Below are 14813 nucleotides of genomic sequence, written 5' to 3'. Positions count from 1 at the left end.
ACGCGAGCGCGGTGCGCGCTGCCTTTATACAGATAAACGCGCGCGCAAAGAAACGAGAGTAAAACCGGAAGTCAGAAGCCACCCGTCGCCGCTAGGAGCGCGCGCGCGCGCAGCGGAGAGCCGAAACCGAAAACACCCGCGGGCGGCGCAGAGGGAGCTAGGAGCGCGCGCGCGCATGCGCGGTCGGGTGGAGCAGAGGGCGCTAGGAGCGCGCGCATGCGTAGCACCCGTAGAGTGGCGCTTACGTCAGTCCACCTCTGGCTCTCGTTGGGAGAAGACGTGCGGTCGTTCGCTCCGTCGTCACTTGATCCCTGGCTGTCGACGAGAGCGGACGCTCCGTCGCAGCGGGGAAAAAAGGTGAGTGATTTACCGATGTTTGCGCGTTGTTTTACCGTGCTCGTGTTAAGCCTTTTCTCGCATGTTTAGACTTGTTTAGCGGTGTCCAAGCCTGTTGACGCACGTTTACCATCGTGTGGTTCCCGCCTTGTGTTAGCCGCGAAGTGTTGTGACGCTGTGGTTAGGCCTTGTCGATTGCCTTAAGCCTTTCCCCCCGATGTGTAGTGTTTTCTCCGTGCTGTTTAGCAGTAGCGGTTAGGCCTTTTCCCCGCGCTCTGGTATGCTTAGACTTGTCGAGCAGTGTTGCCATTTTTACGTGTCGCTAGTACTTTCATGTTCTCTTTCTCGTATAGAGCTACGATGCTGGCGCCATCTGGTGTGATGCCTTGGAACTAGCGTGCCACCTGCCTCTGCAACCGTCGTGCTCCAGTCGCCCCGGCGGGATTTCTTCAAGATGGCGTCGTTGATTTTCAAATAAATCATTTCCTACTGTCTGCTTCCTTTCTATCTAGTTTTTTTTATTTCATACAACCCGAGTTTTACATAGAAAATCCACGACAAGTATTGCACTGAGTCAGATTTTGCCAAATTTCAAAATTTTAAAAATTTAAATTTTTTTAAAAAATTTAAAGTAATTTTAAAATAATTTAAAGTAAAATGTGCAATACTTGCCGTGGATTTTCTGTGTAAATCTTGGGTTGTTACATTACTACTGAGGTTTAGAGAGCAAAATTAAGACAATAACTGCTGGCTCAGTGGATGGTATTTTCGACAATCTATACACCGATCGCATTCCAGATCGGATCTCAATGGTTATGACACGGACCGACGCCTATCAGGGTGACTTCAAACTGAGTCCTTTCAATTTTGAACATTTCAACGTGAGTTCAGTAACACTAACAATTGATGGACATCGAAAACAACTCTCATATGACTGGGACAATGACCTATGCAGAGGAAGCTATTATGATTTCCTATCTCAACTGAATGATAGAAGCGTCGAGCTGCGTTATCAGAATTATAAAACTAATTCATTCATATTGCATTGGAACCTCAGTGCAGACGAGTCCGTTGGCGGCTACTTTAATCCGATACGTAAGGGAAATTGTAGAATTGAACTTACATTTGCAAAACCATTGCCTCACGCTGTGTCGATTATACTTATAAGTGAGAGCCCCAAGATATTGACAGTCAATGCTGACCTTGCAATTCATTTGGATTAAATCATGGACGTTCTAGATCTTGAATTATTGTTTTCAATGAACCCTCAAACTGTGAGAATGTATCGAGGAACCTACGCTGTCGACAGAGTTTCGCCACTTCAAGAAGAAGGTTTCATTGTCATTAATACGCATCCATACGACGGCCCGGGAGAGCATTGGTTGTTGTACATGATGGATCGAAATGATAGATTCATCTATGTGGACAGCTTTGGTCTACCACCAATTGAAGAGGAACTGCTAGATCTACCTGTTGACGAATATTGTGACAAGTGTATACAGAGTCTCTACAGCTCCCACTGTGGCCTATTTGTTTCCGTATTTGCTTCCCATCTTTGTAAGAATTATTCACTCAAAAGCATTATGTTATTATTTGACAATAACCTTGTACACAACGATCTCAAGGTAATAAAAATGACTGAAGAGGAATACCTCATTTAAGAAAAATTCTCTCATTTATTCAATGTACAAGCACTTTGAAGATAATCCTCCAGACTCACTATCTTGCGAGATCCGTCTTCTTTTCGTTGGACGATGTAGTGCGAATGCTGAATGTAATAATTCCGAAGGATCGGTCTTCTCAAACCGGCATTGATAATGGCCGGTGAAATCTGTTCACCATCACGGTATCGTCTTAACAAGTCACATTTCACAGCGACAAACTTTTGTAGTCTCTTCCTTAGTTGTCCACGTCTTGTTTTGAGTTGATAGGGTAAACATCGCAAGATGAGTGTGAAGTCACTCTCAGGTCCGTTGCAATTCAAATACGAGTTTAATTTCATCAGGTCCTTATACATCATCCATTGTATAGTCAAGTGAAATCTCTCAGCCGAGTTCATACTCAATCCGAGTTGGGATGACATCCGAGATATGGTCTGATGTTATGATCTAGCCAGTCTGACGATTTCGATGAAATCAATCCCCCGCAGCGACATTGTCTCAGATGATCGCCATTTTGTATAAAGAAACTTCTGGGTGGTGTCTTCAATGTTTGCACAATGGGCAAGTCGCCTGTCAGAAGACACGCGTAATCTAAAACAAAAAAATCTCCTTAAGTTACTGGAAAGAGAGGAGAAAAGCTGTAAAAAAACTCACAGTCCTCCAGGGAGAGTGAATAGCACTCGTCTGTTTCCATCGTTGATTTGGGAGAGAATGAGATGGAAATGATGCCTATTGGTTTTCTTAGTATGCCATTGGTTAACGATTTTCTATATGCAATTTTCGGTTCCGCCCACATTTACTATAAAATAGTGGCTGGCGGGTTGTTTTTTCCACCAAGTTCTGTTGCCCTGGTTGCAGTGCTTGTTTCCTTTGCCAAAAAATTTGTTTTGGTGTGCTGCCGAGATCTTTGAAAAGTAAGTCTGCTTCTTGCTTATTGTTCTTATTTTAATTTATGGAATGTCTGTTTCTAGTGCCTCGCTGTGGAATCTGTGGGTATGATTGCGTTGAGGAGGTAATTCGTCGCATGGAGGAGGATGCTAACGTTCCAAATTTAGATCCTGCTTTGTTTGATGAAGAGTGGGGATTAGAATTTGATCAGGTTTTGATGGATGGAGTTTTTGATGATAATACGCCGGCAGATGCCGTGCAAAATCCTGATAGCCCAGAGCCTGTTGTGAACAATCTCGCGGAACATGTTTCGGTGGCTCATCCTGGTGTTAGCGTACCATACTTTCCGTTCTTTGAAACCGCTCCGGCCTTTGAAGGGTACCTTGGACGTTACGTCCTGTTCGCGTCACCGTATGATGACTTTGTCGAGGATCCATTCGAATACCTGGTACATTACCAGCACGATATAGTTTCCATATTACAACAACATCCCATGCCTTTTAAATTTTATATGCGTGTGAAAGTATTGATGGTAAAGCAAGTTGGCGATTCGATGAGTAGCCATTTTGCTTTTCTAAGTGCCGTGTCGCGAGAAATTCATTGTCTCGCGGATATAATGGTTGCGCTAAATGAAATGATTAGCGAGTTAGCGCGCAACCTTGAAAATTATCAGGGTGAAGGTAGCGGTTACGTCTCCCGAGACGTATCCGAAATCGAATTGAACATAAGCGCGATTGAAAAAAAGAATATTGGCTGTGACACTGTAATTCCTGCCGAATTGAAAAAAAGAAAGAAAACACTCACAAATGTAAAATGCCCCGACAATGAGTGTTTCAAATATAATACTTTAGCGCTATTGCATCCTCAAAAAACAGATGGAAATGATTGGAAACGATATCGTAATTATCTTGTGGATCTCGATTCGAATCCATTGGCACGGGTCAAATGGTGGCCCGACGGTCCGGTATCGTATTCGGAGATTGCAGAATTTGAAGAACGGAATCAAATTGAAGTGTATGTGTACTCATATCAGGATGGGAGTATCCACACTTCGCGTGTTCCGCGTCTCGCATTTAACGATAAAGTGCAATTATTAGAATTTGATAATCATTTTTTTGGGATAAGGAATTTTAATACATTGAATGGTAAGAAAAGTAGATTTTTTTTGTGAAAAGTGTACGAGGGGGTTTGCAACACAGGAAAACCTAGTGTCACATAGGAGAGTGTGCAGGAATTTTGAGGAGCTTTTGTTGGAGTTCCCTGAGCCAGGTAAGAATGTTCTAAAATTTAACAAGTTTGGTCACATGTTTGCATTTCCATGTATTATCGGACTCGATACAGAGTCTGTCTTCGATCCTAATACGAATGTGAAAAGTGCCATGCAGAAGCATGTTATGAGTTCCTTCTGCTGCATTCTAATCAGAACCTATGATTCGAAAATACTCGCAAATGAAAAATATTTAGACCCCGATGCCGCTTCCAGGTGCGTCGACTGCCTGCTACATTTTCATAACAAGGTGGTCGATATCAGCCGTTGCCCTGCCCCCATTAAACTCACAGACGAAGAAACTCGTAAGCATATCGCTGCAACGCACTGCGAGTATTGTGGTGTGTTATTTAGTGTTGCCAGGAAAAAGGTTCGTCATCACGATCACAGTCGTGAAAGCAATATCAGCAACTTTTCGGCTAGCATTTGTAACGAATGTAACGTCAGTTGCAGCAATCATGGCAAAATTCCTGTGCTCATCCACAACCTTCAGTACGACATCAGCTCCTTGTTACATTGTTTCCATGCTTTGAAATGGAAATGCCCGCCCAGGCTCATCGCGACGAGCTCGGAGAAGATTCGCAATTTTGAATATGGCAATCTCATGTTCAGGGACACCACACAATTTTTAAATAGTTCCCTTTCTTGTTTGGTGGATAGTTTGAAGGTGTTGGAAGGAATTGAGTCATTTAAGTGCCTACAGCAAGTGTATGGTAATGACTTTGTACGTTTAACTAGGAAAGGTGTGTACCCATATTCCTGGATCAAAAGCTTTCAAGTCTACAATGAAGAATGCCTGCCGGCCAAGGATGGTTTTTATGATGATTTGAATGGAACACACATCAGCGAAGATGACTATGCTTTCGCTCGGGAAACATATGATCATTTTGATTGCAAGTCATTGAAAGATTATACAATGATCTATTTGGAATGTGATGTCCTGCTCCTGTTAGATGTTATGCAGCATTTTAGACAGCTTTCTATGAAGACATATGGATTGGAAGTGCTGCACTTTGTCAGTCTTCCCGGATTCAGTTGGCAGGCTGCTCTCAAGTATACAAAGGCTGAGATCGAGCTGCTTACAGATGAAGATATGTATCGAACCATCGAGTCTTCTATTAGAGGTGGTATTTGCCAACAAGGATTGAGGTATGCTGCTGCCAATAACAAATATTGTGCGAACCTTGACCCGGATAAACCACAAAGTTACATCTCCTATTGGGATGCAAACAGTTTGTATGCTGGTTGCCAGACATTGCCATTGCCTATTGGAAGATTCGAGTGGGTACCCGAATCCGAATTTTCGACTTTGGACATCATTAACCATCCTCAGGATGCAGAGTATGGCTACATTTATGTGTGCGACCTCGTCTACCCACCGGAGCTACACCAGAAGACCAGGTATTTCCCACTAGCTCCAATGAAGCAAAAGGTTGACGAGAGTTGGTTGTCTGAGTATCAGTTGGCTCTAAAAGACCAATTGAATTACAAACCTGCAGCACAGGGTAAGTTACTTCTCACTTGTAATGATAAAACAGAGTATGTTGTACATTATCGTTTGTTGAGTCTGTATTGTAAGTTAGGTATGTGAGTTAGCAAAATTCATAGAGTGTTGAAATTTCGTCAGGGTACGATCTTTGGCCCGTACATTGAAATGAACATTAAGCGACGCATTGCAGCGCAAACAGACTTTGAGAAGAAGATACTAAAATTAAGTTGTAATGCCCTTTATGGCAGGACGCTCCTTTCCCCCAGGCGATTTAGATCAATTAAGATAGCATTCAGCAAAGAAGAGGCCCAAAGATATAGCTCCTCGAATGACTGCATTCGATTTGAAATTTTGTCTGAGAATTGTGTGTTGTATGAGATGAAGAAAAGGAAGGTAAAGTGTAGCTTTCCATTGCAGATTGGTTTTTGTATTTTAGATTATAGTAAGTTGGTAATGTATGAATTTGTCTATTGCACTCTCTTGGAAAAGTTGAATTGTCCCATCACCATCATGTATTCGGATACCGATTCTATCATCGGTGTGTTTCATACGTCAGAGTATGAAGAGGAAATCAAAAAGATTGCAGATGATCACCTCGATCTTTCATCCTATCCCATTGATCATCCACTCTATAGCAATAAAAATAAGGGTGCATTGTTCCACTTCAAGGATGAGACTGGAGGTAGGATAATTGAAGAGGTGGTTGCTCTGAAAGCAAAAATGTATTCTATCCGATTGAGTGACGATAGTCAAATTGCTAGAGCAAAAGGTGTTAAGAAAAGTATTGCTCATAGGGAATTGCATCATGATGTATATAAAAATGTTTTGTTTAATAGTGTGAAGGTAAGTCATCCACAAAAGACCATATGTAGTAAGCGCCAATGTATGTATACAGTGGAAACGACTAAGCTTGCACTCATGCCCTATGATGATAAGAGATATCTCTTTAATGCAGTTGAGTCATACCCATATGGAAGCTGTGAAATTGGCAATGAGTAAGTATATTCTTTATTATGTTTATTGTGTTTCTTCTGTTACAGGTCGTGAAGGTTTTTCGGCTGGGTTTTTCTCCTTCACCTGATTGGCATCACAATTGGCACAATTCCCAGCACAATTGGCTTTAATAAATATATCGCAACTTGATTGGCATTACAATTGGCATTAATAAATATATTTTCACTCGTACGTTTTGTGTATGACCCTTCTTTGCATGTCTCTGCATGTTATAAGCGCGCGGACAAGCCTCCGCAAACGCGCTGCGCAGGGAAAAATACGCTCAAGGGCAGGGATCCTGTAGTTTGTACACCCTGTAGTCTGGACAAGGCCTATTACTACTCTGATGGCATTGACAAACTTTTTTGTGGTTGCACCAATCGCCCGAATTTGCCGTGCCCACGTGAGCCTGCGGTCAATTATCACGCCAAGATAGCGGACGTGGGAGCAGAGCCCTCCACAAATATTGGGTATTTGTGGAAAGAGCGGCGCATAAACACCACCGCTGTTGTCTTACTTGGCGAAATGGAGAGACCGCGTTCCGCGAGATAGGAGAGCGTGGTGTCCATAGCTTGCTGCAAACTACGCTGAAGAGTATCCCGGCGGATAGCAGAAGTCCATATGCAAATATCGTCGGCGTAGAGGGTGATACGGGTATGGTTACGTACCTGTGTTGGGAGTAAAGCCATGATGACGTTAAATAAAAGTGGACTCAGAACGCTCCCTTGTGGGATGCCACGCTGCACAGGGTAGACGGCGCTATCACCCTCAGTAGTGCGTACCAAAAGTTGTTTGTCAATGAGGAAATCCTGAACCCAGAGGAGTGCGACCTCCCACGCCGGTCTCGTGAAGTGACGCGACAACAGCGCTGTGAAAAGCAGTGTCGTAAACTTTCTTCACATCAAGGAAGACAGCGGCGGTAAGCTTACCTTCGGACCTTCGGACGCACCGCCGCACTAGGTCGATGATGCTGTCCGTCACAGACCAACTTTGACGAAAACCAGCCATAACTGCCCGGTTGAATCGAGTAGACTCGAGATACCAATTCAGTCGTGAGTGCACCATCCGTTCCATAGTTCTCCCAACACAACTAGTAGGGCTATTGGTCGGAAAACGTGTCCAGATTGTGTGGCGACTTGCCATGCTTGAACAACAGAACCAATGCGAGCTTCCAGTCGTTTGGGACAGTGCCACTCTGCCAACTGTCGTTGTAAGTGGACAAAAGAATCTCATGAGCGATCGGAGGAAGGTTCTGAAGCGCCTTGTACGTATGTGGTCGTGTCCAGGAGAAGTGTGAGCAGGGGTGTTTCAGATGGCAGCCAACATCTCTGTTAGCGAAAAAGAAACATCAAGAGCTGGATCTTCCGATGACTCGAAGGCTTCAGGGATGTCACGTGCCAAGGGTGGCACCGCCCCAGGCGTTGCAGTAAGGCGGACTCATCCGCAGGCGGAGATACTCATCCGCAATCTCGACTTCCAAGCGCGCGGGGGTCACAGACAACGACCTGAAAGGGTTCCGCTGAACGACAGGTGCAGATAGGCCCTTGACCACACTCCATATTCGAGAGAGCGGCGTCCCCGGAGAGAGAGAGGACGTAAAACTTCTCCAGCCGTCTGTTGCAAGCCTGTAAAGATGCTTTTGAATAGCCTTCTGTATACGGCGAGCATCAGCGACATGGCAGGGAAGACCTGAACAACGAGCTCTTCGTTCGGCACGACGACGAATTGCCCGCAGTCGCTCATACTTGGCGTCGACCGCAGTGAACTTTCTTAGGTAGATGGTACTCCCTTGTGGCAGGACGCGTGACGTTAGCGGCGGTCCAACAGAAATTGGGCCCGCAGTCAACTTCTCCTCGAACGATTGCATCTTCGAGAGTAGCACGAAAATAAGTCCAATTTGTCTTCTTGACATTGTGCGTGAGATGGGGACCCATGGTACCACGAAGGTGAACCAGGATGAGAAGATGGTCGCTCCCAATGGCGTCCGCTCCAGTCAGCCATGATATGCGCTGCGCTATCGATGATACAACTTTAAGGTCCAAACACGATGACATACGGGTAGACTGGATGAGCGTTGGAGTGCCGTCGTTTAGACAACAGAGGTCCATTCGCTCGAATAGCGCAGCAAGACGAGCACCTCTCGTGTCAGAGCGAACACTGCCCCACATACACTCTAAATCGTTTCACACCTTTAAAGGTGTAAAATAGGTGTATTAACAAAGATCACACCCCTTTCACACCCTACAACTTTGTTTTGGAAGCTCCTGAGGGTGTAACAATGGTGTACTACACCCTCAGGTGAAATATATGGCGATAGTGTGTCACCTGGGTGTAGAAAGGGAGTACGTTTGTTTTCGTTCACATGAACAAAAGTAAATATATACAACAACAGGGAGCAGGAAGTTACATTACAAAAGTGCATGCCCTGGATTTACAACACGTCTATACCATCTGGTAATGCATGCAGATTTAGAAGATCTGTTGAGATAGTGCTTAAATTTCTTAAAACACGTTGCTCCTCATTGCAAGACAGAACAAATACTTGATAGTGCTCATCATACTCAACTGTACTTAATGTTTGTATGAGAAAAATGGTATCAGAGTTAATAACATGTACGCCTGCAATCTCAATGAACACGGGTAAGTCCTCCTCGGAAGATTCTTTGGCAAGCCAATAGCAAATGTGTTATCATTATCAACTGCACTTTTCACATAGACTATAGATTCTGCGTGAATATCACGGTCATGAATGTAACTCTGAATTGCTTCTGGGGCATGTTGAAGTAGTATCTCCTTGGAACCATCAGTAGATGTGGCATTTCTCATGAAGGGCTGCGACCACACATACATTTGATAAAATTGATGTCTTCTTGGTAATGAAAGGGTTATGTTCTTAAAATGTCGATTTTTCTAGCAACATCTTTAAAATGCCGGTGTTTCCCTTCGAAACGCGTACAACCATACAGATAGGAAAGGACCAAACATCCTGATGAGTCGCGGATGATGAACAACGTAATGCATTTTACAGGGGTTAGATATTTGTGGGTACAACACTGCGAAGCCTTGAAGAAATATGCAGCGAATAAATGCACCGTTCTAAGTAATGAACATGCATATGGGGGAGGTGCCTGCTCATGAGAAGGTCTACAGTTTCACGAAAAGCTATATACAGCTGCCATGGTTCATTGCCATGCACAGCTGCCATGCCATACATGATTGTCTGTATGTCGGCTGTGCATGTTTACATACATATTTAGTCACCTTGATGTGCATACATATATGGACCTCAATGTGATTATACGCAATATGCTGGTAATTGTGAAAACACAGTTACCAGCATATTGCCACAAACCCAACAGTTTTATTCGCCGTTACACCCTTTGCATCCCAATTGCCATGAGGGTGTTAAAATACACCTTAAAAGGTGTGCGCCATGAACATTTTGATTTACACCCTTTAAGGTGTAAAACGATTTAGAGTGTAGGATGGTGCGCATTGAAGTCGCCGCATAGTATGTACGGAGCGGGGACGCTGTTTAGAAGTGCTTCAAGGTTGTCCACGTTGCAGGAAATTGCCGGTGGGGGGTAGAACGAAATGATAGAGATGTCCAGGTGGCCGAAGCGAACTCTGCAACAAACGTGCTCGTCAATTCCAGTCACCTGTATGTCTCTGCGAGTTGCAGCAATATCGGAGCGGACGAACAGAGCAGCTCGGCTTTTCGCACCAGACGGTCTCGAAACAAACGTCACATGATTGGAGAGGCGGATGTCCTCTGTGACCCCACATTCAGAGATGCACATCAATGGAAACTTGTGCCTCCAGGTAAATTGACGAAACTCCGACACCTTGGATCGAAGACTCCTTGAGTTCCATTGGAATATAGTAGGAGACTTGTCCTGAAGAGAACATGAGGCTGGCGTCCTATTACCCGCCATAGAGATGCAAATAAAAAGAACTGACAGAGTCGAACACACACAAACACAAGCTCCCTTGGAGTAGCGCATTGTGTACGTGCAGGGCTGCGACTGTAGTCTCACTGGGTACTTGGCTCTGCCTGGGAAAGAGGCCCCTCGGCCCCACACTTGCTTAGACGACCGTTTCTAGTGACTGCCGCGCTCATCCGGCGCTTCACCACACGGTTCCACCCGACCTGGCTAGTATCCCTACGAACCGTCTGCGGCCGCTCCGAGGAAACCTTTTCACCCATGCTAGCGTCAGCCCAGGATCTGGCACCAGCAAGCTCTTCGTTGTCACGGTCGCTAAACCTCCCATCCACCTCCGTATCCTCCTCTGACTTCGCGTGTACTGGCAACGGCGCATTGTTTACAGGCTCGTCTATCTCCATACAAAGCACCCAGGGGCTCCAGCTGCCCATGGAGCCCGTCGGAGCTGCGTCCACCACAGGTGTCACTGCTTCTGTATGGCACCGATCTCCTTTGGAGCAGTACGATCTTGTTTTGCAGCAGTACAATCTTGGTTTGCGGCAGGATCAATATGCGCCCCATCATCAAACTCCACAGCGTCATCAAAAGTAACGTTGTGCCCCTGAGCTCTAGTAGCGTACGTGGCCAAAGGCATGACACCTCCGGCACCAAAGTGTGTGGCATTGCTTTCGTGGATGACATGCTTGCAACGTTAGCAGGGGGGAGGCCTGCCAGGCACAGCGAGAAGGACCTGAGAACCCATGATATATAGGAAGTGCGGCAAACTGTCAACAGTGGTGCCCCCGTCGAACTCCAGAACAACATTGCGGTTGGTAGATTCGACACCCGCAAAGAAGTCGCGCTTCCACTTTTTTCTGGTAATGTCTCCAACTTTACCAAATACAGACAAAGCCTTCTTCACCTCTGCATCTGGAACATGTTTGGCAACCAGTAGATCTTGGCGGAAAGTTCTCTTTTATTGGGGTCGAGGACTATGCACTTCTTGCCTTTGACCAGCAGTTCCCTCTGTACAAGGAGCTTCTCCTTCAAAAGGGCTGACTCCAACGTGAGGGCACAGACATGATTAAACATGAATTTACCAAAGGAGGCGACATTATTTGCTTCAGGGCGTCAGTAAAGTCGTTCACTCGGTAAGGCCGGCCGCATGGGTCAGCTTGTAAGAGAACAGTGTTGAAAGCGACACTACCTGTTGGCGTATAGGCAGGATCATCTTGTAGTCAGGTGCATCAGTATAAACCATTTCCCGGCTAGGCTTAGCCGTACCAAAAGATGCAGAGCTCATGAATATTGCGACTATTCGCCACCAGAGCTTCCTCTTCGTTTCCTGGAAATTGGCGGCCTGGAAACATAGATAATGCTTGATTGCTCCGTAAGATGACATTCCATGTTTAAAAAGCGGATAGTGCTGATTAACCTCTTAGCTTCACGAGTCTTCGATATCTGTCAAAATTGTCTTAGTCAATGAAAGCCACATTTCGACGACCGTCATGCTTAGCAAAGCACAGCATGTTGGTTAGCGTATTATCAGAGTAGTTCAAGTTGGGTGTTTGCATTTTTCATCCAGGTTAGTCTGTGTTCGCTGTTGGCAATTTCCCTGGCGTGACTGCATTTTCGTCGGCTTATTTTACAGTCCGAGGACCACAAAACATTTATGTCCAGCAGTTTAACAGAGATATCGACCACTGACTTTTTCTAGTGGACCATGTAACATTTATGCTGCGGTGCGCGTCGCAGTGGCAAGGGCAACTGAGCGGCCGGAGTTGCCATTTACCTACGTGCCGGAGTACTGCCTACTACAGCACTGCACGGGCCTAATTTTCAGGCCCGTGCCCTACCCTGGACCGGCTGCTACGGCCCGCACCCGGCCCGGGCCCGATGTCGTTGTTAAGGAAGATGTGGACAAACAGCTGGGCTCGTGGTAATCCCCGAGCTAAGAAGGCGTGCATTATTATTCTTTTGGGGTTTGTTCAGTAAACGTTTTGCTTTGGCTCCGATCGTCTGGCTCTTCCTCTACACAAATTTGGTGCCGAAACCCGGGAACCCCTGCTAGGGACTTGAGAGTGGAGGACATTCACAGGCCAGCACGATGACGGAGGCGTCACAGGAATCGACTGCGAGGGCTTTTCTCCTGCAAAAGAGGAAGTCGTTTCGGCAGAGATTGACCACTGTACTGAATGAAGCCGAGCAAGCTATGCAGGTCGTTGAAAGCTCTCAGGATCACACCACTCGTTGTGAGGTACTGCTTCAGCGCATCGTCAGATTCTCCGCCAGCCTGGATGACGTGGACAGAAAGTTGGAGCCTATGTTTACAGTCGAAGAGGTTGAAGCGGAACTGGAGAGAATGATCGACTATCAAGACCGGGTAACCACCATCACCTGCTTACTGAAGAAACATATCGTCACACAGTCTTTGAGAGCTGCTTCCATACTGGAGTCCAGAAATCCTGGTGAGATGGCGCTTCCCATTGGAGAACGTAGTCGAACTGTAGGAGATAGCCGTCACAGACCGCAGTTACCGAAGTTGAAACTCCTCAAATATAATGGCAGTCAAGAGCACTGGCAGGAATTTTGGATAAGGATCGAATCCCTGGTAGACAGCAATGCTTCCTTGTGGAACAACGAGAAGATGTCCTACCTGACAGCGGTTCTTACTGGCGAGGCTGCAGCTTCAATAAAGGGCCTCCAGCTGACGGGAGATATGTACGGCACTGCGGTCAAGATGATTAACGAAAGATTTGGAAATCCAAACATGCTGGTACAGTTTCATCTGAAGCGGTTGCTAGGTCTTCAGCCAGTACGCTCCTCCCGCAATGTTCTCGAACTGAGTCGTCTTCGCGACACAGTGAATGCTCATATGAGGAGTTTGAGGAGTGAGAAGCGCTGGGTACTACAGTCAAACCTCGCTTTACGAACACCCTTCGTTTCTCAAAAAATCTTTCGTAAATCGAGGTATTCGTAAATCGAGGTCCGAGGAGTGCAGTGCACAAATACCTCACATAAACACGGGAAATTAATTTGAATAAGTTTTATTTTTGAAAATACTGCGTAATTGTGCTTTGCACCATACTTTCTGCGGGGTCTATCCTGTTTAGAAGAGATGACAGAAGTCTGATACTTGACTCACCACCCGGTCCTCAAAGTACCGTATCGCGCGCGGATGAGACTGTTTCCAACGGCAAATATTACGCTTGTCACCGGCTGTCAGGACTGAACGCCTTCTCTTGGAACGGCAAGACGTTTCCATCTCGGAGACCTGGTCCAAACTCACAACCGTTCGGCTGTAAACGCCCGAATTATTCTTTCAGGAAATGGTGAATCATGTTTGTGGAACGTAGCGACGTTGGGACATTGTATGTTTGACCATGGCAGCATGTACTGAGGAACTTTAATTATCCTCCGGTCCATTGGCCTGGTCCTCTGTACGTTCATAACGCCCGTTCGTATATCGAGGTCAGAATGGCTTGGCTACTTTGGGTCCGTTCCCTAATAATCCGTTCATAGTTCGGATATCGAGGGTTCGTAAAACGAGGTCAAAATACACGGAAAAAGTTTGGTTCCCTGTGGAGCCGTTCGTAAGTTGAGGGAATTCGTATATCGAGGGTTCATAAAACGAGGTCCGACTGTACCTCAAAGTCGTTTTGCTCTCTACTGTTTCCTGTTCTACAACAAGCGGTTCCGCAAGATATGAATCTCAGCTTCCAGAGGAAGGTTCACGGCGACGAACAAGCGTTTGGAACTACATCGGCAGAAGATCGGTATGAGATACTTCTCACGAAGTTGCTAGACTTTATCAAGATGGAAGCTGAGTGCAGGGAGCAACTGCCACTGGCTACAGCAGACAGTGTCTTCGACACGAGGAGGCCTATTCCGACGACCCAGAGGAAGTTACGGCAAACTTCTTCTGAAAGACTGTCGTCCGCCTCCGCTCTTGGCGTCGAAGCCAGGAAACCGACTACCGCTCGTGACAAGACGGAGCCCTGCTTCCTTTGCGGGAATGATCACGAGGTGCTGAATTGCAACTTACAAGCAAATGTGGCAGAGTTGGTAGAAAGGCTTCGTAGCAGCCACAGATGCTTCCGATGCAGCAAGCAGTATCATACAGCAAAGGTCTGCCTATCATTTCGTAGCCTCAAATGCAGAAAATGTAATAGACGACACTTAACTGTGCTGTGCAAGCAGAAGAGTACAGTACCAAGGTCTGGAGGGACGGTACTCGCATGTGGCACGTGGCAACG

The 14813-nt window shown here is 45.9% G+C and overlaps 1 protein-coding gene and 2 long non-coding RNA genes across 3 annotated transcripts; 2 read left to right on the top strand and 1 right to left on the bottom strand.

Annotated features, from left to right (window-relative positions):
- Positions 1-241: 241 nt before the first annotated feature.
- LOC135395444 (uncharacterized) lies at positions 242-832 on the top strand. The gene is made up of 2 exons (XR_010423091.1): positions 242-357; positions 690-832. It is a non-coding gene; the product is annotated as an uncharacterized LOC135395444 (long non-coding RNA).
- A 5875-nt stretch (positions 833-6707) lies between these two features.
- LOC135395443 (uncharacterized) lies at positions 6708-7719 on the bottom strand. The gene is made up of 3 exons (XR_010423090.1): positions 7564-7719; positions 7417-7502; positions 6708-7302 (listed from the first exon to the last, which is right to left on the bottom strand). It is a non-coding gene; the product is annotated as an uncharacterized LOC135395443 (long non-coding RNA).
- A 4945-nt stretch (positions 7720-12664) lies between these two features.
- Positions 12665-13537, top strand: LOC135395660 (uncharacterized). The gene has a single exon (XM_064626758.1). It carries the CDS (start codon positions 12665-12667, stop codon positions 13535-13537), a length of 873 nt encoding a protein of 290 aa, XP_064482828.1.
- The last annotated feature ends 1276 nt before the right edge of the window (positions 13538-14813 follow it).

Source organism: Ornithodoros turicata, chromosome 5 (assembly GCF_037126465.1).
Source record: "Ornithodoros turicata isolate Travis chromosome 5, ASM3712646v1, whole genome shotgun sequence".
Lineage (NCBI taxonomy): Eukaryota > Metazoa > Arthropoda > Arachnida > Ixodida > Argasidae > Ornithodoros > Ornithodoros turicata.
This window is presented reverse-complemented; position numbering and strand designations above follow the sequence as displayed.